The sequence below is a fragment of the Peromyscus leucopus genome, unplaced genomic scaffold, assembly GCF_004664715.2.
Source record: "Peromyscus leucopus breed LL Stock unplaced genomic scaffold, UCI_PerLeu_2.1 scaffold_886, whole genome shotgun sequence".
Classification (NCBI taxonomy): domain Eukaryota; kingdom Metazoa; phylum Chordata; class Mammalia; order Rodentia; family Cricetidae; genus Peromyscus; species Peromyscus leucopus.
The window spans coordinates 8,406-35,523 of NW_023505823.1; the positions used below are offsets into that span (position 1 = coordinate 8,406).

At 49.8% G+C, this 27,118-nt stretch overlaps 1 protein-coding gene across 1 annotated transcript; it reads right to left on the minus strand.

The window, feature by feature from the left end:
- Positions 1-664: 664 nt before the first annotated feature.
- On the minus strand, positions 665-26,067 carry LOC114680980 (integral membrane protein DGCR2/IDD-like). Its single transcript, XM_037202018.1, is given in 10 exon segments — positions 665-3,049; positions 4,182-4,418; positions 5,267-5,419; positions 12,479-12,682; positions 20,331-20,351; positions 20,354-20,506; positions 20,850-20,926; positions 23,098-23,122; positions 23,125-23,400; positions 26,043-26,067. Coding segments are annotated over 10 exon segments (1,428 nt in total). The 3' UTR covers positions 665-2,792.
- Positions 26,068-27,118: the final 1,051 nt, after the last annotated feature.

The window sequence follows — 27,118 nt, forward strand, 5'->3', positions numbered from 1 at the left end:
CAAGTCAACAGGCCCTGCTAGTCTGTAGCACCTTGGGACTTCTGGAAAGGCAAGACCACCCAATATTTTGTTGTTGTTGTTTTTGGTTGAGACAGGGTTTCTCTGTGTTGTTTTGGTGCCTGTCCTGGAACTCACTCTATAGACCAGGCTGGCCTTGAACTCACAGAGATCCACCTGTCTCTGCCTCCCGAGTACTGGGATTAGAGGCGTGTGCCACTACTGCCCGGCTCCCCCAATAATTTTATAGATGAGAATCTCCCCAGAGGACGCCAACTTTCTCCAGCCTCTGTAGGGAGGCATGGTCCAGCCCACCCTGGGTGTAGGTAGCCAGCCCCACCCACCCTCTCAGAACCTAGAGCTCTGCTGGAAGGGACGCTTATTCGACCTGAATGGCTAGAGACTAACTAAACTGCATGCCCTTCCCTGCTCGGCCTTTCTCACACTGGTCACCAGTAACTAGAGGATACAGCAGCCTGCCTGTCACTCTAGCAACACTTCAGAGGGAGCACAGGGTGGCCTGCCATGTACCCTGCACAGAGACTCCAAGCCTAGCTGTCTGGTCCTCAACTAAAGGGTGTCAGAAGCCAGCTGGATGCCTGCAAGGGCTGAAACCTTAGGAGAGCCCTGGCTATGGGGCTGGCTCGCAGCAAGGACTGACCATGCCTTTTCTATAACACAAGTTTATTTGGCATTGGATGAAATGGTTCTCACAGCATCTTAAGAAAGGATTAATGCCAACCCGACCAAAAATACACCCAAACTAAAACCTTTAGTGAAAGGAGTATGTAAAAACAGGCATTGAGACAATGTACAGTATCAAATTCCACTTCAAGGCAGGTCAGAGGGCACCCAGCCTCTCAGAAGAGTGGCAAGGCAGTCCTGGGAAAGGGGACTCCCGGCAGCTTGGCCTGTCCCTCTGGGGCCTTGTGGGATGGGCAAGGAAACACAAACCTTAGCAAATCCTGGACCTGCGATTACTCACCTAAGATCTGGAGAGGGTGGCAGACCCTATTACTTGGAACTACAACAGCAATAGTATGAACAGTCCCAAATACAGGCCACATGTACCCCAAGTGCCTGCTGGACAGTCCCTGGCAGCCTGTCAGGTCCACCTCAGCAGCACCATGGTCCCCCTCAGGCCACCCTCTTCACCTCTGCCTCCTAGACTCAGGCCCTGGCCAACCCCAACAGTCACTTGGTCCCCAGAGAATTTCGGTCTGTACATATGGCCTTCTGAGGCACTGCTGTGTGGTCCTTAGGAGTCTTGCGGATGGTCTGGCACCAAGGCAATCCCACTGTTGCTCTGGAGCGTGGCTGCCTGTGCCCAGCACTCAGTACTTGCTGGAGGTATGACGAACTTCCTGCTCCCCTCGTCATGGGTGGAGGAGGAGAAAGCCCTTTGGCAGAGAGATGTCTGCAGCAGCTAGCCTGCGGGCTCAGCTTGAGACAGACTATCTAGGGACAAGTCTCACACCTCCAGTCAGCCCTGGGATCCAGCCTAAAGATGCTCCCTATGGGAAGGGAAACATAGGTTTCCAAGCAGTGTAAAAATGTGCCTAGAACTGTGCAGGTCTGATCAAGCACCAAAGAGCTGGAGTCTTAGTCACTTCTCCCGCTCATGTTCTTAGCTGGACCACGGCCTAGGAAGCAGCTCGGACACGTAGGTCTAAGAGTAGCCCCAGGGCAAATGGCTCATGTGGGTAACGGGGCGTCCTGAGCTCCCGAGAACCATCGTCACCTGCAAACATTTGGCCATGTGAGACACACATAGATACAGAAAGATCCTGACATCCAACATAGAAAAGAGACATGTGTGCTAAAAACTGCACAGAACCTTGCTTAATCTCCAAACCTTAGAAATGCTGAAGGCCTGTGTCAGGAAACAAGACCACTGCATGGAGTTGGCCACAGGGTCCCAGGTGCCCAGTGCTGTGGAGCGGCTGGGAGGCATGTGTGTGGCAGCAGATGCTGGGCTCCAGCAGTGGCCACAGGTGACATGGACTCAGAGGACTCAACACAGGATGTCTACTGGAGTCAATTCCCTTCCCAAACCACCAACCCTTTATGGCACAGACAGGGTGAAGGGGCTGGCCAGACCCAAAGGTCGTTCACCAGCAGGCAGAGCACAGGGATCCAGAGTGTGGCAGAGAAAAGCCAGTATGCCCAACCCTCCAAGGGGTCTAGAGTCTACTCCTGGGGGAGCCATGCAGAGCTATGCCATGGAGAGCGCTGCCACGGTGCTGGCCTCAAAGCAAAGCTAGAAATGGGGCGGCAAGTTCAATTCTCTCCCCGGGACTGGCACCTCGATATGTGCATTTGGGCCGGACAGGACGCCCCAGAGAGCCAGTGCACAGCCGCACATGCCTTCCCCGGAAGCCGCTCCTAGATGCCCTGCTGTCTACACTGGTGTGGTTGGTCACTGGTGACGAGTGGCTTCTGTAGGCGAGTGCAGTAAGCAAGCCCATCCAAAGATGTATCTGGTGTGAGTACAGCCCACCGCCTCTGCTCTCTTGGAAATGTGTGGTTTGAACACCTGTGCCATTCTGCCCTTTACAAATGAGACTGACCCAAAGCTTCTCACGACTGAGAAGCCCTCCAGTAAAGACGGCACAGGCACTTGCTCCTGTAGGGTGCCTGGCTTCAGTTGCTATGTACACACCCGCTGCTGGTGGGATGTGGCAGTGGAGTAGGTCCAGGCTACGACAGGCCGCCTGGACGTCTCCCACTGGGATAGGTGTCTTCTGAACAGGAAACAGATACTCCTAGCCCACTGGGGCCAGGAGCTGAGCCACCTAAACCACAGTATTGAGGGAGCCACGGGGGTGGCGCCCACCACCTTGTGGTGCTTCGGGAGCTGGGGTGCTTCCGCTCTGGGCAGGATCAGAAGGCACCAGCAGGGCACTGCTACTGTCTGTGGAATCTTCCAGATCTGCTAAGGAGGTCTCTGCAGGAGGCATCGGATGATCCAAGTGCCTGGGCAATGCACCTTCAATGCCACTGTCCCTTGGGGTTGGCAGGCTGGCCTCCGCGGGTTCAAAGGCATCGTCATCTACAGAAGAGAAGGACGTCAGAAATCAGAGAGGGCCTGGTCCGACTGAGGATTCCCTTCCTGACTGCCTGGTGGTAGACCGGACCTCGGGAGCTCCTAGCCTAGTGCTCTGGCAGGCACAAGTTTATCTTGCCACCACTGTTTGTGGTGGGTGAGATGCAGTGACCAGAGGGAAGCCCGGACTCTGCAGGGACCCACCGGGAGCTTCTGGACAAACCTCCGGGCTGCAGCAGCACTCTGGCAGCTAAGTCAAGAGGCTGAGCGGAGCAGGCTGCCTGGAGAACCATCGCTGTCAGCACAAAGGCCTTCCCTAAATCTACCAGCCTGCTTAGCCCTGCTCTGGGCTGTTTCGGAATGCTGGTGACCAGAGCCTTGGCGAGGGGCTGTCTCCAGCCCACCCCCTGCCCGGCAGCCTGGAGGCTGGAGAGTGGAGATCTGCATTTGTCTAGTGCAGTCTTGGCGGAAAGCATCTTGTCTCCACCCTTCTGCAGGGCTGGAGGTCCAATCAAGGGCCTCTAGCATGCTAGGCAGATGTTCTACCAACTGAGCTACGGCCCTAGCTCTGACTGTGGCCTGTCTCTGATGACAGTCTCTGAAGGTAGGGACCAAATTCTCATAGCCCTAGACCACAGCAGTGTTAAAGAGACTCCACTGCAGTGTGCAGGCCGCACGGCAAACAGGACAGGACTCCGGGCAGGCACGGGGCAGGGATGGAAACGGCACACTGGGCTATGTAGTCTAGGAAGACACCTCAGGGCCAGGTGGGAAACAAGCGACTCAACAAGCTTGTTCAGAACCAGCTCCGGAGCTGGGTGAGGACCAGATCTGTCCTTACCATTCCCACTGCTTCTCAGAGATGGACTGAGAGGCCGAGGGCTGCCCAGCCACTAGTAGGTGCTCATAGGAGAAGAGAAGGACGCTGCCCGAGGTCCCTGGAACTCTCAAACAACCTGAAGGAGCCAGGACCAAGTGCCTTCTGCAGGGGCAATCTTGAGAACGGCCCTAAAATACAGACTGGGAAGCAGCCAGAAGGAAGGGAGGTCCCCAGATCCCAGGCCACCCTGTGGTCCGGCCTGGGCATTCCTTATTGCTAGCCAACTCCACAGCCCCTCTCCCTAGGGTGAGCAGGCACCTGCAGGGTCGTAGAACACACTGTCCGGGTTGATGGAAGCCTCATAGGGCGGCGGTGGGTCATCCGGCTGGTCCATGTCTGGGTACTTGTAAGCTGTATAAGGAGGTGGAGGGTCGTGGAAGTGGAACGTCCCACCTTCCCCGTCGTCAGAAAGATGCAGCGGGGTGAGGCCTGTGCCAAACCCATCTGGACCATAGTCAAAGCCAGGGATCCTCCGGCCGAGGTTGAAATGGTGCACTGAGCCATCAAAACAGAGAAACAGGAGGGAAGCCATGTGATTTGGAGGTAGGCTGCTGGCTGACCCTGCCACCCAGAGTCACATTCCTGTAACCATCAACCACTTGCCAGTCACATCCGATAGGTCACATGAGACTCAGATTGGCCAGAACCTCCCATCCCTGGGTTTCTCCAATCAAGGTGTTCCCACGGCACCTATGTGCAACCTATTCCTACCCTGTCACGTGGCTACAGGAGCAACCCACTGGCATTACTGTGGCTCCAGTTCCAGTTCACTTCTGGCTATCTGTCTACTGGAGAAACTGAAAGGAGCATGAAGGCAGATTAGGAGGACACTGTTGCCAAGTGCTGAAAAATCAGGGTCCTAGGCAGCGAGCTTCAACCCTGCCCTAGGAAGTACTCGGGGTCCCTCCACAGCAGGTGGGATCCCTTGTAGCTATTGGCAACTTGCTCCTAAGCCTTCTGTTGTTAAGGAGGGCCCTTGCGGCCAGAAGATGGGCAACTCTGGCAAGACATGACGTCAGTGCCTGCTGCGGCTCCAGATAGCTGAGCCTGCTGCAGGTGGCCCATACTCACGGCGCATCATGAGGAAGTGCTGAGTGTCTAGGAATGCTGCTCCTGACCGAGAGCAGAGAGGACAGAAGGCCTCCTTGAACACCTCCTCAGGCGCCCCGTCTCTCTGGCTCCCCAGACTGTTCAGCCCCAAAGCTAGCAGGCATGTAGCTGCAGAGGGACACCCTTCTCGCCTCCCTTACCAGAGTCTACCTTGGAGGGATACAACTCAGGACGGGAGACTGAGGGCTGGGGACGGGCACGGGTCACTATCGTGGCCCTTGGAGAGCACTCACAGTTCGCTCCAATCAGGGACTCGATGCGCTCCCGGCGCCGCTGGCGCAGCCGATGGACCATGAAAAGCAGCAGCGAGAGGATGAGGAAGGAGGAGATGCAGCTGACGACCAGGCGCATCCCACTAGCCATGGAGTCAAACAGGCTGCTGCCATCTGTGAGGAGGAGGAGGAGGAGGAGGAAGGCAGCCGCTCTGAGAAGAGGCGCTTACAGGGCTAGGAGTGGGGGCGGAGCACAGGCAGGCATGGCCGAGGCCTGGGGCTGGCTGAGTCCACCCCAACAGCTGCTCACACTGTCTGTGCAATTTTTTAGAACAGAGTCAAAGAAAACCGCTCAAGATTGAGACTATACTGTGACAACATTGAAAGAGCAAGAGAGAACACAGCTCACGAGTCCCAAAGGCGCGGCACCAACGGCGCCACCTCTGCTCCGAGACACCGTGGCTGTCGGGCCTGACCCTGACCCTTTCGCACTGGCCACCGTGTGAAACGGTGCTGCAGCTGCCACTAAGCAAGGGAGCAGAGACTTCTGTTCTAGGACGTGGGCCCTGGAGAGCCGGACGGTGTGACATCCCCAAGGTGGTGTGTACCAGTGACAGAGCGACAACACAGGTCAGAAAGCCTGAGCTCACTGGAGGAGCGCACCTTCCACCAACTGCCAGGGCCACGGCCACAAACTGCTTTCCACTGCAGCGGGGCGTCCTCGAGCCACGGCAGGGGAATCTCACCGCACACCATGCAGTGCGGCACTCTGGATCTCGGCAGCCTTGACTGCACACGCCCGAAGCAGGCTTTCTTTAAGAAGTCCCAGCTACACTGTACACACTCAGCAGGCGCAGGAGGGCCGAGCAGCACAGGCTCCCTCTTTCTGCATGAATTCTGGGGAAGAGGATGCTAAACTGCCCCCCCCCACTGGAGACCAAGAAACAACTGGTCCAACCTACAGAGCCCTCCTCAGTCCTTCCATTCTATAGGGAGGGATAGTGGCAGTTAGTGAGTGTAGGCCAAAGGCACTGATTACCAGGCATCCAGGAAGCCCTCACCACTCAGCCTTGGTCCAGTACGCCAATACACCCAGTGGACATGGCAGGCACCTGTATGTATTCTACCAGGTGTACCAGGTAGGTGGCTTCTATCGCCAGGTGCCTACACCGTGTGACTGGTGCTTCTAATGTGCTCTCAACTTAGACACAAGTGTTGGGCCGATGGGTTAGGATGTGGTCCCTCCTGGAAGCAGGGGGGTCCTGCAGATGCAGTGACTTACTGGATCTAGAATTGCCCATTCCCCACCTCTACAACATTTTGGAAGGCAGGTCCCCAAAGACTAGCCTAGAAAAATACTCCACAACCCACACATGAACAGCCAGGCTACAGAGCCCTAACAAATCCTGCCAGCCAGCTTGGTCTAGACCAGTGGTTCTCACCCTTCCTAATGCCATGACCTTTTACTACGGTTTCTCTTGTGCTGACACCTACCATAAAATTGTTTTCGTCGCTACTTCCTAACTGTAATTTTGCTACCGCGTGGTGTCTAAGTTCCAGAGAGCACTGGAAATAGTGTTTTCGGATGGTCCCACAGATTGAGAAAGGCTGATCTAGACAGGGCAAAGGGCCTGGCTGTTCTACCCTCTTCTCCTATGACCAGGGAGGGATGCTTTCAACTGTGGCGTGGATACATGGGTAAGATCCACCCAGTCAACTAGCTGCTTGTTTGGATGCCTCTGATGACCTTCTGGGATCCTGTCTGTGGGATGGTGACAGGTCTGTTCCCTGGAGGCCAGCACTAAGTTCCCAGGTGAGTGCCTGGGAAGCAGCCCCTTTCAAATGACTAATTCCTAATCAGTTCTAAAATTAAGCTCAAGGACTGTCCCTCCACTGTGGGGACCAGGAGGACATCGAGGACCAAGCCACCTACAGTCAGGCGCAGAGCAGAGCTGTACGAGAACCAGACGGTAGGTAAAGACCCTGCAGGGCACATGAGGAATGCTGGCCATTCCATGCCAGTCAGTGCACCATGCTCTACCCCGCAGTCCTGGGTGACTGCTCTGACTGCCACGCTCTACCCCGAGGTCCTGGGTGACTGCTCCCGACTGCCACGCTCTACCCCGCGGTCCTGGGTGACCGCTCTGACTGCCACGCTCTACCCCGCGGTCCTGGGTGGGGCTCACGCACATTAGGCAAACACGGTATGAACTGTTATGTTCCCAGCCCCCGAGTTCTATAAAGAATGTATAAATATTCTGAATATAAGAATTGTCTGGTGGAATTGAGTGGGACTTTTGAGGCCTTTCTTCCAGAAAACAAGGACTTGGTTGTCAGGCCTATATTAGGCCTAAACCTTGGTGCCATGTAGTTGTACTTAAATCATTGCAATGGAAAGTGTCTTAGTGATTGGAACTTCTAGTGCAGTTTGGAGTTCTTCCATTTGAAAAAGGTGATATTTGCATGGGATTGTTTGAATCTTGTTTTCTAGTCCCTCCCCATCACCACCCTCATAGTCTGAAGGTAGATTTTTCTCTTGATAAAGGAACAAAAAAAGTGAACATCTTGTTTGTAAATAGGTATCTAGTAACTAGTGGTAAACTTGAAATGGTAGAATTCTTTAAAGCATAATTCTAGGTAGCCTTAAGAAAATGTATCTTAATTATTTTTGAACCTGTATTCACCTTGCTTTTTTCAAATATCTTAAGTTATATTTTCTTTTTCAGAGCTGCTTCTTATTTGGGGCTACTTTTTTTTTTTATTGAGGTGTAATTCATAAAAGGGTATATTGTTTTGATGAGACTTTTTACAACTGTGGCTGGATGTCTTTCTTTAGTCTTCCAAGAAGGGCCATTTTACTTTTTTAGAGTTACTTTTTAAAGTCATGAGATCAACAACTTGGACTACTATGCATGTAAGTGCTAATGCAAATTAAAGCCCAAGTTGACCTCCAGCAGCAGTTCATTCTATGTTGACAGTGAGAGAACACTTTGCCTGTTAGGATACTGTTACTCGTAAACTGAAATGCTGAAGAAACCCCTCCCCCTATTTTGTTTTTTGCAAAAATCAAGGTATATTCTAGGGTTTCCTGGTTGACCTCAACAGATAAACTGAGATGATAGTCTTAGTTCAGAAATGATCTGAATGTAGATTTACAGTCTACGCGTACAGCTGGCTAAGTGAGATCGCTTTCACAGTTCTGCATGTATCCCATTGGCTCCCCATTAGTCACTGAACTCTTAAAACTGGTATTGTAACATTATCACAATGTTTTGCGCCAATTTTATAAACTTTACAGTGCAATATGTGTTCCTTTTCTGAGGCAAACCAAAGGTATATTTCTCAAAGTTCTGCTGCTATCAGCAGCGTTGATGGAGGATTTTTTATACATTTGTAATAGATAGAAATAAACCAGAAAAAAAAAGAAGAAAAAAAAAAAAGTGGTGGAGGAAAAGGTGAACACTGCAAGAATACTCAAAAGGGCTGAGAGTTGCAAACGCCAAGAATGGCTTTGCATAGTAAATGGAATAGAACAGCTCTGAACTATAGCTTACTTTTCCTGGTTTGGTCTGACAGAATGGTTGAATGCTTTTGTACAAAAATCAGAGCCTTAAAAACAAGGATTTGGTGAGATTGTAAAATGGTGTGCCACTTTGGAAAAACAGTTTGGTGGTTGGTCAAAATGCAAAACATTGTTACTCTGTTACTCAACAATTCTACTTTTAGGAATATATCCTCAAACTACTGAAAATGTGCACCTATGAAACATGTACATGAAGGTTTACAGCAGTGTGTTGCTAATAGTAAAAAAGTTAAAACAACTCAAATAGCTATCAAATACTGGAGAGAAATAAAATGTGGCTTATTCATACAATAGAATATTATTAAGACATAAAAATGAATGAGAAACTGACAGATTAAATGACTTTGGTGAACCTTCATAATTTCATTTGTAGATCTTTCCATTTCTAATTTATAAATACATTTGGGGTTATAAATTATAAATGTACTGCCTCCTGTCAACATTGTATACTTCCATTTGATGATTTCTGTGTCAAACATTATATGGAAATGTTTCCAAGTATTTTCTGTATTAACTGTGAATGAATAGAACAAAATAAATTGCCTGTGATGGAAAAAAAAAAAAAAGAATTGTCTGACATGTTTTAGAAATACTCTTTCTTGGTAAGTGGCCTGTTTGTCTTTCACTTCTGTTTTTCAAGGAGCAGGTTGAAAGTTTTACCAATCTTTTTTAAGATCATGCTTGTATTTAAATTTTTGCCTATCCCATGATGATTTACCCTTATATTTTCTTACAGAAATTTCAGTTTAACATTCTGAGTCTAGTTTGTAAGATTCTTGACTTACTCTTGCGTGCAGTAGCAGTGTGGTTTTTATGGTAGCTGGCTATTCCTGTGCATTTGTTCAAAGATTGCGCTGTCTTTATTGAGTTCCTCTTCCTTGCTTGTCGAGTGTCTTACCAACTTTGATTTCTTAGTTTTGATGAATACGCCTGCTGCAGTCTAAGTTGTAAGTCAGGTACCACACACACTCTTACTTTGTAAAAACTGTTTGGAATATTCTAGCTCTTTTGCCATTCCAAGTAAGCGTTCAAATCAGCTTAGGAACATCAGCTGGATGTTTGGCTGGGCTTATACCAACATCTACAGTTCATCTGGGGAGAATCAGCTGCTAGTGACACCGAGCGAGCCTTCTAACCACGACCATGCCTCTGTCTTTGTACTGCCGTCTTTGATCTCGTTCTCACCGCAGTCTTGTATGCTGGCAGCACATATGATGCTCAGTGACCGTCAGGTAGTTCTCATTTTCAGGTGCTTTTCTAGGTGGCACTTTCTTTGAATTTTCAGTTTTTAACTGTTACAGATAGCATACATAAATACAACAGATTTCTGCACATTGCTCTTCTATCTGAAGACCTTGCTAAACTTAGTAGTTCTGGTAACTTTCCTACAGATCTTCCAGGACTTTCTTTGTAATGACATCATTTGCGAAGAGCGATGTTCTCATGGTTTCCCCTCCTCCCAGCGGTGAGTCTGGCCTTGAGTAAACGCTCATCAGAGAGTGGCCAGCGTGGCACTGCTGAAGGGAAACTGAAGGCAACTGCGGACGGAGACTCTCTGCCCCTGCTGCCCCTGCTTCTGGAGCAGCGCTGGTCCTTGTGTGAGTGAGTGGTCCCCAGCCAAGGCCTGGACAGAACAGGCCCAGCAGAGCGAGTCCTGGAGAGCTCCTCCCGCTGTGCAGCACAAGTGGCCGCACAAGCCCCGGGCCCGCCTGGCACACTAAGGGCCCTGCTCTGCTGAGAAGTCCTCAGTGGCCGAGCAAGTCTAACAGGCCAACTATATCACAGATGGGCCATCTTGTACAATCTGGTCATTTCTACAGAGCCCAGACAGAGTAGCAGGGAAGATTCCTAGCAAGTGGAACCATGAACTCAGATGATACAGCTTGTGAAAGTTCCAAGTCTGACTCCCATAAATAACTAGTTAACTACGCTGCTTACAGCAATGTGGCCAGGGACACAGGAAACGCTGCAAATACCTTATCGGTATTTGTGTCTCCACTGACCCTGGACGGATGCATCCACACAATGAGAAAACGGTCTATTCTGTGGGAGGGAAGAGGTCCAAGTGTCAACCTCCCTGATGCCAAGTTCTCTGCATACAGTGGGTTTCACCAAAAGCACAGCCTCTGCCCTTACCTGCTGCAGTCAACTGCATGTCTGAAGGTACATGTGCAGAACGCCTCAGACACAGCCTCTAAAGGACAGCGCCACGCTCCCACTTAGCAGCCCTTATGGAAGGATGATGACGGCGCTCTGCTGAGGGGACATTACTCACAGTTGTGGCCTCATGTTCCAGCTCTAGCCTCCCTTCCACAAAGCTCCTGGACAATGAGGCACAATCTTTGTGCCTGCCCACACTGCTATTCTGCAGGGCCGACCTATATCACTTTCACACTGAGGCACCCAAGAACAGAAATTCATACTTTTAATTCATACTCCTCCTGGGGCCCAAGTTCATGCTGAGATGTCAGTGGCTCTGATGTACAACAGAGGACGCCATGCAGGGTATCCATGGGTGCTAATGTGCCTGAGCAGGACTCAAACCTGCTGAGTTTTCCCCCAGGAGTGGATTTAGAACTCAGGGCTTTGCACATGCTGGATAAGGGCTCTATCATTGAGACTACCCAAGTATTACGGATGTTCTAGATAAGGGCTCTATCATTGAGACTACCCAAGTATCACAGATGTTCTAGATAAGGGCTCTATCATTGAGACTATCCAAGTATCACAGATGTTCTAGATAAGGGCTCTATCATTGAGACTATCCAAGTATCACAGATGTTCTAGATAAGGGCTCTATCATTGAGACTACCCAAGTATCACGGATGTTCTAGATAAGGGCTCTATCATTGAGACTATCCAAGTATCACAGATGTTCTAGATAAGGGCTCTATCACTGAGACTACCCAAGTATCACGGATGTTCTAGATAAGGGCTCTATCATTGAAACTATCCAAGTATCACGGATGCTCTAGATAAGGGCTCTATCATTGAGACTATCCAAGCTCCATGGATGCTCCAGATAAGTGCTCTATCATTGAGACTATCCAAGTATCACGGATGTTCTAGATAAGGGCTCTATCACTGAGACTATCCAGGCCCCATGGATGTTCTAGATAAGGGCTCTATCACTGAGACTATCCAGGCCCCATGGATGTGCTTTTGCTGCAACTGGAAGGAGGACAGTTATCCTGAAACCTGACTACACAGTGTGTACTTTAGAGCACCACCCAGTGGTGAAGAGTTTATCCTAACACTAAGGGCATTCTCCTTAAAACACCCATGATTATAAGCAAGAACTACTGATTCCACTACCTTCCACATCCCACCTAATACAAGGAGGAAGAGCTCAAATGCACATGTAAATTTCAAGTTTAGGTCTTACTCTTAAGAAGGGGAAGACAGGTCTGAAGCTGCCCAGTTGATTTGTAAACAATCAGCAACGCTGAGATTCAAGCTGATTGGTAAACATGACTCTCGAGTGAGAAGCAGGCAATGTGATGGGGCTGATTAGCAGGGGCTTTCAGAGATGCCCACTGGAGTCCCAGCCAGCTCCACGTTGGTGAGCACACGTTGCCACCCCTGCTGTGTCACGTACGAGCTCTTGAGAGTCCTCACCAGTGCTTTTGCCTAAGGGGTGGCTGTCTTACCTGGGTCCAGACACATGAACTTGCAGCACTCCTTAGGGTCCTTGCGGTACTGGTGACATCCCTGGGGCCGCTCACACAGGGCAGCGACGCACATCTCAGGCTCCCCTCGATGGCAGGTACAGCTCAAGCACGGGTCATCTCCCTTGGGAGTGAAGTAGAACCCTTCATCCACGACATTGTCTTTGATATCAACACACGTCTGACCTGGGAGGGCATGTGCACAGATCTCTGTGTTACTGGCAGCACTAAGACCTGATTTCCCACCACTACTCGTACATCTGGAGAGCACAGGACAACCGAGGAGCTGGTCAGATCTTTTCTGCAAGTCCTCCTGTATGGCATGCTCTGGATCTGAAGCAGTCAGCACACCCCAGCTGGGCAAAGCACAGCTGGCCCAGACAAATGGAGCCCCTTAACTCAGAGCAGGAAGGGCAGATTTTAGGACAAAGGTCCCTGTAGATGTATTTTCTTTTAAGGTGCCTACTTCATTTATGAGATTTTCTAAAAGCTAAAATGCAGATGTTATGGATACACGTAGAAGCTGTAATGTGTTTATAATAAGTCTCTAGGTACTGCTTGGCAAGCTGGTTCCCTGAAACTGAGAGCGTCTGTGGTAAGCCAGGCCCACAGAAGTGACCTGAGAGACTCGAGTAGGAAAAAGCTACAACCAGCCCCTTAGGCTAGTGAGCACATGTGACAGATACATGGGGAGGGGAGGCGTACGAGGTAAGAGAACTGGAAAAGGAAGCTTGTTCCACTCTCCAAATGGCATGGGGGTATCTAGAAAGAGACTAGAAATCTTACAGCTCTCCTCAGTTAGGACTGGGATCACCCACATGGCCACCAATGTTCAGGGGAGAAAGACGGAGAACATTCTTTGCTATAACAATAAGGAAAGAACAAGGAAAAGAAAGAGAATCCCGAGAGAACTACAGGATACCATGAAGCATCCCAAAATGGTTAAGCATCAACACAGGCCATAGGCTTGGCCACCTCTGCAGTAACCAGACAGGGTAACTGGGAACTAGTCAACGATTGCCAATGTGATGGCTAATTTTGTTTGTCAATCTGACTCTCCATTATTTGAAGCAGGAAGACCACCCTAACCTGGGCCACCCCTTGTAGTGGCCGCCCACATAAAGGACATGGAAGAAGGGAATGCTTCCCTGCTCGTCCTTACTCTCCAGTGAGTTCATCCACCCTGCTGCGGAGGTATTCCTCTGCCATTATTTCAATCTACTCCTTCAGGATTCCAACACAGCAGCTCTGCAGGCACCTTCCAGGACTCCAGCGCCAGGTTGGGACTGCTGAGAGTCCAGCCCTGTGGACTCAACAACTAGGGGATCCTTGGCCTTCCCAGTGTTGGACAGCCACTGGTGTACTGTTCACCAGTGCCCTGTAAGCCAGTCTAATGAATGCCCTTTCATGTATGTGTTCATTCTGCAGTTCTGTTCCTTTACGGAACCCTGACTACCACAGCCAACTATACATTCTAACTGTATTTCCAACTTAGGCTCAAAAACAAACAAACAAATAAACAGACCAAGTGCTCCCCACCCAACTAGCTAAATAGCCTGCCCTTGTCAATCATGTTCTCAGAGCCTTCAGAGCACCCTAGAGATGCCATGCTGGAACTAACCCCCTGGAGAGTGGAAGGGTAGAGACTCAGGGCCGAGGGCAGATGCAGAATCAGAATACCAGCCCTGTCACCAGCCCTGAGCCGGTCACAGTTGACAACTACTGGGAAATCCGGTCAGGCAGTCTCTGAGGCAGCTCAAAGGTAGACCACATACAGAGGATGGAGCAGATCGTTAGAACAGGAAGACTGGCGTATTAAGATGGAGGATCCCCGCACAACAGACCAAGCTGCAAGCACCTATGTCTACCGTCATACACGAAAATGTTTTTTAATGAAAAATAAAGAAAAAGCACGATGCCCTCAAGCTCGTGATCAGCAAAAGAGGACCAGATATGACCCAGATCAAAGAACCTCCCCGTAGAGACCGTGACTGTCAATGGCCCATACCGTAAAGGCTCTGATGACAAAGTCAGACGACACACAAGGTCAGGTGGTACCCACTACTGCTGGGAAGAGACTCCATGGCCAAGGCAGCTCTTCTCAAAGACAGCTTCTAATTGGGGCTTGTTTACAGTTTCAGAGGTTAGTCCGTGATCATGGCAGAGAGCATTGCTGGTGCCCAGACGGAGCTGGAGCAGTAGCTGAGAGCTACATCCTGATCCACAGGCAGAGAGAGAGAGACACAGGGTGACAGAGAAACAGAGAGAGGGCCTGGCTTAGGCTTCTGAAACCTCAAAGCCTAAACCTCAAATTGCTAGAGACACACTTCCTCCTCCAACAAGGCCATACCTCCTACTTCTTCTAATCCTTTCAAACGGTGCCCCTCCCGGGTACTAAGCATTCAAATATATGAGCTTATGGGGCCATTCTTATTCAAACCACCACAGAAGGAGAATCTGTTCAAGAAATAGAAGACCAAGCAGGGATCCGAGAAGTGCGAGGCACAGACAAAAGTAAAGCAAACAGCCCTGCAGGCGCTCACACCTGACCTAATGAGGACAGGAACAGACTCAAACTCAAGGGCACAAATGAGGCCAGGGGACACGGAAGTCAGAGGCACGGCGTGTTCTGTCTGGATCCAGACTGGAGAAAAGGAGCTATAAAAGGACAGGACATTATTGGAGCCACTAACAAGACTGGAGCAGTGGACTGCTGATGGTATTACTGTCAGACGAAATATTCTGAAGCTGAAAAATATACTATGTTTTATTCAAGAGTGTGTATTTGTTCTTAGTAAAAGACACTATTTCTCTGAGTTCATAGCATCTCTGATTGTGGACAGATGTTGAATTGGTAAGATAAACACAGGTATGTCCTTGCAGTTTTTCCCTAAGTTTGAAATTATATCTAATAAGTTACCCAAGGTTACCCCTACTTTCCCCTCCCAGTGCAGATGATCCTTTAAGGTCTTGTCTCTCAGACACTCAAAAGACAAGGCTATCTTCAACACGTACAGATTTAAAGAACGGTATGGACTGCTTCCCTGTACACTGTACACATGGATGTAAATGCTGACACAGAGCCAGCCGGTCTGCCTCCTGGGTAGGGGGTGGCAGCTGCTGACCCGGCCTGCTGCCTGCCCTCCTGCTGGTGATTCAGCTTCCCAGTTCCCCACCCAGAGGGCGGCCTGGCTGTAGATGGTCACAGAGCTCCCACGCTGTGGCCTCAACCAGCACAGCAGATGGTGGCAGCAGGCCCAGGACACACACCAGGGAGCAGGGGACAGCCACAATCCAGTCTCTTCTGTGTTGCTGCTGAGGCGGCAACAAGAGCTGGTGATCAAAACTCAAAGGAGGATGGTGAAGCGATTTAAAAACCTACATGCAATGAAGTGGCCATTCTGCCATGCTATAGCTCAAGATTCCGGTCTGATGGAGAGGGGTATGTGATCCCTAAACACTCAGGCAGAAACTGACGGCTATGTTTAACCATTTCTTTGTTTGTTAAAGCTCCTCTGATGACTCCAGGAAAAAGAATATAGTGCTGAACTAACAGCTGAGTCCCTTCATGTTCCAAGCTTACAAGGATGTTCTTATTTTAGCTGCATTCTAGATCTCAAGACAAGTACCAAGAATGGCCTTGGATGGAACTGTACTAGAGTGCGGAGAAGGAGCCATCCACATCACTCCAGAGAAGCACATTCTAACCACAGGACAAGATTCCATATTCTATTCAACAACCGCTGAGAGATGGACAAGTAGGAGCCCTGTAGAAAACTGAATGCCAAAGGCAGTCAGACAGTCTCCACCTACTGCCCAGACCTGGTGAAAGAACTGAACTAGTGTGAGGCACACTGGAGTCAACCTTATTTAGAAGAAAAAAAGAAAAGAAAAGAGCCAGCCGGTGGTGGCAAACGATTTTAATCCCAGCACTCAGGAGGCAGAGGCAGGCGGATCTCTGTGAGTTTGAGGCCAGCCTGGTCTACAGAGTGAGATCCAGGATAGGCACCAAAACTACACAGAGAAACCCTGTCTCAAAAACAAACAAACAAACAAACAAACAAACAAACAAACCCAAAAAACAAAAAACAAACAAAAAAAAAGAAAAGAAAAAGAAAAGAAAATCTTGGGAAAGGCATCCATCCATCTTCTAAGCCTCATGACCTGTGTTCAATCTCTAGAAACCACAGGGCAGAAGAAAACCAGCTCACTCCTGAGGGTTGTCCTCTGAGCTACACATGTGTTCACACACAGACACATGTTTAAAAATAATAAAAAGAATCTTTCCACTAACATTCATTCAAAGAGATTCTTGGGACCTGAAACTTAAAAAAAAAAGTATCTTTATGTATACGTGTGTATGTGTGTGTAGGTATGTTTGTGTGTGTGTGTGTGTGTGTGTGTGTGTGTGTGTGTGTGTGTGTGTGTGTGGTGTCTGTGCATGCCCATGGAAGTCAGAACAGGCATTAGGTTCCCTGGAGCTGGAGTTACAGGTGGCTGTGAGTTATCCAACATGGCTACTGTAAATTGGACATGGTTCTTGACCACTGAGTCAAGTCTCCAGCCCTGTGAGATCTTTTTTCATCCCGAGTTTTATTTTACACAGCCTATCTTGGATGTCATAGATGAAATGATTTAGAACTGCCCGCTGGGTAGATGTCCTCTCTATTAGACTATTGCCCCGAGCCATGTTCGGGACTTTAAAGTTGCCTACACAGGGATTTGAGGGAACTGTAGATGCAGGCAGAGGTTGAGGAACTGAGCAGCAACAGCGTGGACCTGAAACAACTGATGTGCAAGTTGTCACACACACGAGTGCTGTGCAATCTGCTTTGGTGGACTGATGCAGGCTTCCACACTGCGGTTCTACCAACTATGCCGCCCCACGAGGGTTTACAATGAATATGGACCTAGATTCCTCACAGCCTAGTGTCTGGAGTCATGTCACAGAGCTGACTTCAGTTACAAAGGTTAGGGAAATAGGAGACAATCTTTCTGATGGCGGCTATGTCTGGATGGTTTCGGTTGACATTTTAAACCTGCCATGAAGTAGTAGAAACAAATATGATCACACAGGAATGTTTAACGAGAACACCAACACGTTGATGTAGAAGACACACAAATGCTATGTTAACCTCAGACTGACTATCTGAATCTTACTGTGCACCAAGTCAAGAGTGTGTTTTCCTTTTCTGTGTCCTGTATTTTGTAGATTAGTGAATTTCCAGGATTACGCTTGAGTTGGACACTGCTGAGCAGTACAGGGCTGGTCTATATTCCATACTTTTCATGTTTTGATGAAAAAATAAATAAAATAAAAGGCAAAGACAAACTGTAGCAGAAAGATTAAAAAATGGCCAAGGAAAGGAATTCAACAGACACACCTGGCAGCAAGCACTGTCCATTTCAGTTATCTCCAGCTGCCCACCCACACCCCAGCTGCACCCCAGCCCACCAAGGTTACTTGCAAGTGCTTTAGGAGCTAGGAAGCTAGTCTCTTGGATGTCTCTTGATTATGTGCACTGTTTCTTGCTTTAAAAGAAAAGACTGGGGACTGGAGAGATGGCTCAGAGGTTAAGAACACCCGCTGCTCTTCCAGAGGTCCGAGTTCAATTCCTAGCAACCACATGGTGGCTCACAACCACCTATAGTGAGATCTGTGCCCTCTTCTGGTGTGTAGGTGTGCACGCAGGCAGAACACTGTATACTGTAATAAATAAATAAATCTTTAAAAAAGGGGGGGGCTGGAGAGATGGCTCAGTGGTTAAGAGCACTGACTGTTCTTCAAGAGGACCGGGTTCAATTCCAGCACCCACATGGCAGCTTACAACTGTCGGTAACTCCAGTTCTGGGGATCCGACACCTTCACACCAATCAATTGCACATAAAATAAAGTGAAATAAATTATATTTTAAAAAAAAGGAAGAAAATACTGTTGAACTAGCACTATAATGCCATTTCTTTTAAAAACAAACAACTTGGTTGGCCCAAAATCAATATAATCAAAATCTAATATCTTTCTTAATGAAGTAAAAATGTTTATTTATTTATTTTTGAGACAGGATCTCACTACGTAGGCAAAATGTTTGTGATTTACTTATTGACTGATTGATTGATTTTTGAGGCAGGGTCTCACTACGTAGCCCTGTTAGCCTACAACTCAAAAGAGACCCACCATGCCTCTGCCTCCCATACTGGGATTAATGTGGGTGCCCGCAGGTCCAGCAGAAGGTGACATTTTCACCTTGCTCTACACAAACTATTGTTAACATTAATATGTTGAGTTACTTTTCATTTTGATAACTGGATCCTTGATTGTCACTGTATCTGAAAAACTTTTACAAATTTAAATTACTTTTTTTTCCTTGTGTAGGTAGGTGTGTGGTCGGTACGTATGTGCCACGGTACATGTGTGCAGGTCAAAAGACAACTTGAGAGGTTCTCTCTTCACACCAGCCACGTCCTGGGCACTGAACCCAGTGTCAGCTCAGAACAAGTACCTTTACCTGCCGATCATCTCACAGGCCTTGGATATTTCTTAGCTCCAACCACCCATGCTGTGGAAAGCTAATTTTCTTTGCATTTTATGATATCTGAATTATGAAGAAAAAGTTGCAACAATAAACTTAAAATTGAATTACATTTAAAAGCAGAAATATGAGCCAAGGAAAGTACAGAAAAGAAGTGAACCTAAGTATTAGCAAATGAAATTCAGCAATGTTAAGACACACAAACCCACAGGGGTGGCTGGACGTCCAACACAACAGAGAGTGCCTGAGTCCAGCCCCTCAGGAGGCTGAGACAGTCACTGGAGCCAGCTTCAGGCTCAGCATGGGCACACAGTAAAAACCTACATCAAAAACGGTTTCTAACACAAAATGAACAAAGAGATAAGATTCAAGAAGAAAAACCTATTAACTCTGAAAATCAGAAAAAACCCTCTGGTAAAACTCAGTATTTTTTTTATGGCATGAATGTTCTGGAAAAGAGAGGTGCTGAAACACACTTTCTTTACTCCCAAGGATAGTTTTAAAATTCGGTCGAAAGCATTAAAGCTTGATGCTGATAGACTAAATGCATGCTCCGTTTTTCTAACCAACGCCATAGTGGAGACTTCCGCAAGAGCTCAAGCAATCTAGGAGAAGGCTTCAAAGTCACAAAACTGTCACAGATATATCTAAGAAGATCCCACACTAAAAAGAACTAACAAGAAAATAAAACACTAAAATCGGTGTAGAAGAGAAAAAGGCCCAGAAGAGCAACAGGCAGAGAGGAAAACCCAGGCCAGCCTGAGGTCCGGCTAACCTGTTATTAGCATGGTGCTGGCACAGACTGACAGACAGCAAGGGTCTCAGCAAGGAGAAGGGCGTTCCCAAGGTCAGAGCTGAGCACTCCTCACTCCAACCACGGCCTCAGCGACTGTCAGAAGTTATCAAGACAGTCTTCCTCCCCACCCCTCCCAGAGCTGGGGAGGGCTCCCATCTTTGTGTGTCTACACTACAAGTGATGTAAAATTTGGGTGATATGTTAGCGGAGGGCTGAGGAGACTCCTGACCCACATACTAGGAAGAGAATTCACACCTCAGACAGCCAGAGGACATCCAGCTGAAAAGCTACCAAGCCCTCGACGCCGCAGAGCCGCCACAGGACTGGCAAATCCTGAGCTCACTGCTCTCACCAGTCTCTGAAGGACACTGAAGCCAGTAAAGCAGAAGTGTGGCCAGGGTCCAGAACAACCTAAGGCTGCCCAGGCCACAGAGCGCAGGCCAGCTGGACGGAGCCGCTGCCGAGCACCATGAGGTCAGAGCCCACGGAGGCTGACGCCGGGACTCACTTCTTTTACACAGGAACGAGACTTCTCGGAGCAGGTCTCAGCATGCCAGCTGTGGAGGTCATGGTGCCTCAGGGTAGGGAAGTGGAAGCACTGGAGCTGGGCACAGAAACACATGGTCGCTCTCAGACAAGGCGGAGGCAAAGATGGGTCTGGAGGCAGGAACACTTCTGAGGAGCCTGTGGAGGAGAATGGACGTGAGGATAAACGCGTCCAACCATCAGCAGATCGTCACATACAGTCCTCAAGCTGGCGTCCACTGGAGCAACCACAGCCTGGAGGACTGCAAGAGCTAAAGGCTGCTGCAGCTCCAGAGAAGGCCCCAGAAACTCACAGGGCTGGCTGGTAGGCAATGTGCTGCCTCAGGGCCCTCTCTGCAACCTCCCCATTTCCATGTGCCTCATCCCCGGGGCCCTGCAAATCAAGTAACCACTGGGTGGAAGGAAGCGGAAAGCGAGACTCCAGAGTATCATCTGAGTCAAGACGGCTCCATTTCACACTTACCAAACAAGAATACTTTACTTTTGAACGCTACCTCCCAGCGACCTTCTAAGGAGTGGTTCCGCCCAGTGATGACATACTGATAACCAACCCACAGCCTGCAGGACAGAGAGAGAAACCTCAGTACCGTGACTACCTAGCACACATGTATATATTTAGGAGAATGAAAACATTTACTCTTTTCTTGGTCCCAAGAGCTCAAGTTTGCAAGGCAAGCACTCTACTCCTGCACCACTGACTACTTTACTCCTCTATTTTGGATAGACTGGCACTGAGTTCAGCCTCCTACACAGCTGCAATTACAGCCTGAGTCACACCTCCAATGTTTCATCCATGTGTGAGGGAAGTTCTCCACCACTGAGTCACAACTCCAGTGTTTCATCCATGTGTGCTGGGGAGTTCTCCACCACTGATCACACCACCCAGTGTTTCATCCATGTGTGCTGGGGAGTTCTCCACCACTGAGTCACACCACCCAGTGTTTCATCCATGTGTGCTGGGGAGTTCTCCACACTGAGTCACACCTCAGTCCTGTGTATGTGTTTTCATGTTATACTGACCTCTAAAATGAGTTTGTTGTGGAATATTCCTTTACACTGTGTGAAGATATGTCACTGTGGTTGGTTTAATAAAGAGCTGAATGGCTAATAGCTAGGCAGGAGGCATAGCAGAGACTTCTGAGGACAGAGAGCTCTGGGAAGAAGAAAGGAGGAGTCGCCAGAGGAACAGACACGTAGGAGAGGTAAAAGCACGAGTCACATGGCAACACGTAGATGAACAGAGCTTTCATAATTAATAATAAGACTCTGTGTCATTTTTTTATGAGCTGGCAGCCGAGAAGAAATCCATTTACATGATTCATTAAAGTTTTTCTCTCAACTTTAATAAAATCCATTTTCTAAACAAATTCACAGGTCAGAGAGTTTTATATCTGGAACCTGTGCCAAGCCTGTTCTCTTTAGCTAATTCTAGAAAACTTGACATTCAGAGCAGGATGACCGCAGATGTAATGTCATAGAAACACAATTCTGCGTATGGTAAAATCACCGCACAGGAACTCTGAACAAACAAGCCCTGTGATCATAACCCTGCCCCTTTACTGCTTTCTGCTCAGCCAGCCTGTTTCAGCCTGCAGCATGTCCCCAGTCTGAGACGCCAACACTGAGACACCTGCACACGGGCTGGACTGAACGCTCCAGGAACCTCACAGTTCTGTGCCTGCCTGCCCATGCTGCCTTAGCTCTCCAGCCCCAGCCCTAGAGAACCCGCCTGCTGATGTGGCCCCACTCAGAGTACCAAGCCGCTCCAGCCATGCTGAGAGCAACAGCTGCTGTGAGCAGCGTGGGCTGTGCCCACACCGGCCGCCATGGAAGACAGGGCCCCAGCAAGCCCTTGCCCTTCCGGGCATTTCCGGGGAGAAGAGCCATTTCTCTAACCCGGCCGATGCAGACAAGAAACAGCGTGGTGCTCTGGCTTGCCACACATGGCAGGGCTGGCTTATCTTGAAGTGGCCCTCTGGCCACCTGCCTTAGGTCATGGCGCTCTCCAGTCGATTGGCAGCTGTGCCCTTGTTAGGAGCAGCAGGTGGCTGGCAGTAAACACTGGCCATCCTCTGTCCTTCCTTCTGGAGCAGAGGAGACGATAGCTGCCCTTTTCACCTTCTACCCTACAGCATGGACAGGGCACATGATGTGGCTTCCAGAGGTGGCACACTGAAGTTCGGCACATTCCTGGTCCCTAAACAAAAGCCCCACAAATACTGAGCCTTTAGTTTGGCTGTTACTTTTCTGCTTCTCTAGATGAGTTCATCTTCCGGAGTTCAGACCAGGTTCTGGGCAGACTGCCTGAGCTAGGCCTGGCACATGCCCCGGAGCCCATCAAGGGTCCACGTGCAAGCACTCGGAAGCCTAAGGTGTCTGGGAAAGACTGAGCAGGGCACAGGCAGTACCCAGGAGCTGCAGGCGCATCTTATCGTCTGCATCCCACCGCTGCACACCCTTCTTATCATGCCCAGAGCCCCACACGGAGCGATCCCTTGGGATTCAGGCTAGCATGCCTGGCCACAGTCACCAGTGCAGCTGGATCCACAGGAACAGTGAAAAGGGCTGCTCCACGGTCCCAACCAGCAGCAGCGGGCGCTGTACTCCTCGTTCATTCAAAAGCCCCCAATTTCATCTCAATGCCAAACGAGCCCCTGGATCTCACCTGCGTCTACTGTGGGGCTGCCAGTGAGTGCTCAGCAGTCACAGACTCTGAACCCGGGACTCACTTGCGCTGGTCTTTCCAGCCGAAGCTCGCTCTGGCTGGTCCCATTCCTGGGCCAGGACGAAGCGCAGCTCCTGGTCAGTAGAGAAAGTGGCGAGTGACCCGTTCACGCGCTGGCAGGTCTGCGCGGCATCCCAGTAGTTCTCTCCGCTGAGGTAGACCCGGTAGCAGCTGGCCGTGCCTTCATAATGGTGCCACCCGGTTGGCACTTCCCTAGGAAGCATGAAGAACGGAGGGAGTTGTCCCCACATTAGGACATGTGCCGCATCAGCCACAGCACACCTCAGAACCACCTGGAGAGCCAGAGCTGCAGAGGAGTAACAGGTCCAGAGCACAGTTCCCAAAAACAGCACTGGCTGGGTCTCTGTTTACCAGAACCACCCTTAATCCACTCCCAAAGGCTGACCACCCCAGGCAAGGGCACCTAGTTAATTCACACAGCCGGTATCAGCTCAAGGATCCCCATCCCGACAGTCAGAAAATCTGCTTGCTTCTCCTCCATTTTCTTCATCTCTCTGCCTCTCCTGGGGGGGGGGGGAGCGCATGCGAGCCAAGTGCATGTGTCGTGGCAGTTTGATCCCCAATAATCTTTCTACCACAGGGCGGTCTAGGTTGGCAGTTCCCCTGTGGTTTCACTTACAGCGATGAGCTCTCAGCTGAGCTCACGCTGGCTCAGAGGCTCAAGTTCTTCGAAGAAGCGCAAGCTCCGGTGTATTTGTACTCAGGGTCCTAAGTAACAGCAACAGGTGCTGCGAGAATCCTCTAACACGTTCACTCTGCAGTGAACAACGCAGAGTCATGACTCGGTCTCAGGCGCCGGGGGTAAGCACATTACCAGGACTGGCTGTCAGTAGAGAAAGTGGCGAGTGACCCGTTCACGCTGTGCCAGCAAGCCAAGCCCACTGCTTCCTCTTTCTGTGCACACAGGGTTCAGCAGGGTGCCTGCCAATTAGCACCCCCTAAAACAGTTCCATAAATCTAACTTCAGAGGGTCTAAACCTGCCCCTCCCTCACGGGTGAGAGAAAGGAGGCACAGCTTTGCCACAGCTGTCGAGGCTGAGGCCATCTCCAGCTCTTTTCACTCTACTGGATGGTTCCTGTGCCCCGCAGGCAAGGTTTACACCTGATGAAGACAGTATTGGGGTGTGCTCCACAGATCTAGAGCATTCAAATATTGGAGTACTGCGATGCTATTCTTGTTGTCTACTGACTACACCCAGAATTAACTAACACCTCAGTGCTAGTGTACTGTGAGGTTTTGGGGGGGTTTTTTTTGTAATTAATTTGAGGTGGGAATCCACCTTTAATGCACTCTCTGCTGCTTCGCTTGCTCTTGCTGACAAGTCCATTCCTTCACACCCAGCTCGTGATGAACAACTACTGATTTCTCGGAACTTCTGTTGGCAAGCCATTGCTGGACTAGTTGGACACGGCCTGTAAGCCATTCTCCTAAGTCCCTTTCCTCTCTCTCTAGACGGATTCCATCAGTTCTGATCGTCTAGAGAACACTCACTATCAGAAGTCCCGTTCCTCGTGCCCCCACCTCACCCCAGACAGGTTTCACTATGCAGCTCTGGTGGCCTTGAATTCATAGAGATCTGCCTGCCTCTAACTTCTAAGTAGACCTGGCTAGAGTACCTCTTACACTCTAAAGATATTATTTAAAAATGCCACAGAACTGGTAAAACTTATTAGGAGTATACTCATGTTTGTATTTTCCTCTCGTGTGCGGGCTGCTACATGTGCTGGCACCATGTGCACTCAGTGCCTGCACAGGCCGGAAGAGGACATCTGATCTCCTGGGACTGGAGTCAGATTGTGAACCACCATGTGAGTACTGGTGATCAAACCCATGGCCCCTGAACACCGGTGCTCTGAACTGCTGAGCCATCTCACCAGCCGAATCCTCGTGTTTAGATGTAAAGATGTGTGACTGACTGACTTATTAAGGGAGACAAGGAAGAAAATGCAAGCTGGACCACAGCTGAGGCATGTCCACAATTGCTGTGTGCAAGGAGAGCAAGCTTGCTATGGTATATCTGCCTCACTGCTCAGGCCTAAGATAAGCACAGCTGAGTGCACAGCCATGTGGAGCCTCCTGGAGGACAGTGTGGCTCAGTTACACAGGACATACTCCCTGAGGTAAGGAGGAGACAGCGTTTATTTCAAGTTTCTTACCTGAGCTCAGATGCCTGGTTACCATTTCCATTTACTCAGACCAAGAACTACGGCTCCATGCAAGGTGGGGGCTGTGAGGTGGGCTGGGAGCTCCTCACGCACTGACCGTGCTGGCTCACGCAGTCACTGTAGCTTGTGGCCAAGCCTAGGACTGTGCTAGTTGCATAGGAGGGAGCAGGCAGAGGTTGAGTCTGCAAAGTGCCTCTGAGTCACCTTCATGTTGAGGCTGTGGCTAAGAGTTAACACAGGGGCTGGAGAGATGGCTCAGAGGTTAAGAGCACTGGCTGCTCTTCCAGAGGTCCTGAGTTCAATTCCAGCACCCACATGGTGGCTCACAACCATCTGTAATGAGATCTGGCTCCCTCTTCTGGCCTGCAGTCATGCATGCAGACAGAATACTGTGTACATAATAAATCTTACACAGAAAACAGACCTACGCCCACAGCAAGCATGTTAAAGCACCAGTTCTTCTGCCCAATCTAGCTGTTCTTATACATTGAGGGTATCATCCCTCAGCATGGCTGCTTAGGTGCAGCATTTAAACTATGCTTTGCTTTCCTTCAGCCTTGCTATCTCCTTCGCAAGTTTAATGCACCATTACTAATCACTAAAAGGGAGACTGTTTCCACGCTGTGGCTCCGACAACTTCCAGGCTGCTTTAGCAAACATATCTCCCCGGTGTGGCCTCAAGGAACCAGGCCTGGGCGAGCTGCAAACTTAAGACGCCGGACAGACATGGTGGGCATTGCCTTGGGGCAGGCTGCAACTCACTGCTGAAGCGGACAGGCTGAGCCATGTTCACGATGTGGAACTTGTGGGGGGTCGCCTCCTCTGCTCCCCCTGCCGCAGGTCCAAGGTTCTCCTTCCATGATAAGGACGGGCCTCTCAGTCACTCTGAAAGCAAAAGTAGGCATGAGCCCATCAGCAGCACCCTGTGGTTTGCCAGCACCAGTCCCACGGCAGCTCAGGGCTGAAAGGCCTGGTGGACCAGGCGTGCATCAGGAGTCACATTCTGATTTTCTTTAGATGTTCACATCAATGGGACGAGCGTGCTCCTGGAGAAGCACACTGTGACTTCAGTGCTGTATGGACTCTTGTCCTTCGGCAAGCACTCCTTCCTCAGCCAATGACCATGCACTCCTGCTTACAAAGGTCAGCAGTGCCAGCCCTCTACAGGAACGCCTGCCTGGTGAGGGAGCTCTTCCTAAGGCCCGGGTTGCCCTCTGCAGCCCCACAGGCCTGGGCACATTCTGTTAGCGTGCAAGGGAAACCACCGCATACAGGCTTCTACCACACTGTCTGTCCACTTGTCTGCAGGCCCCTGAGGCTGTTAAGTTACCAGGCTAGTGCCTCGGCATAGAAAAGACCTGGCACAGTCCTGGTGTGCAATGGTCTCCACTCATGGCTGAGTGTGGATAAGAGCTGAAGATAGAAGGAACATTCTAGTTTCCGCAGAATGAGCTAACAACTTGCAGGTCACTCCTCCCACACAGGTCTTTGGGAGTCATTCAAGCCCTTATCAGAACATTTTTCCTACCACCTCACGCAGAGTGGACTGAAAGAGGTGAGTAACTGACCCAAGGTCACTGAGCAGGAGACGCCAGAGCTAAATGCCTCCGGGCACCACCTCGAACTCCCCTTGATGAGGACAAGGTGAAGGCAAACAGTGCTACACTTGGTATGCTCGGCTGCTCCCAGGCTAGCCTGAGCCCCTGAGCTGTGACAAGGCCTGGCCTCCTACACACTTCCTGGCTCCAGTCAGCTCACTTGACTGACGTTTCTCTAGACACCTGACTCTGTAATATCCTGGGCTCTAAGCTTATTCTTACCTAACAGGATTCTCTCAT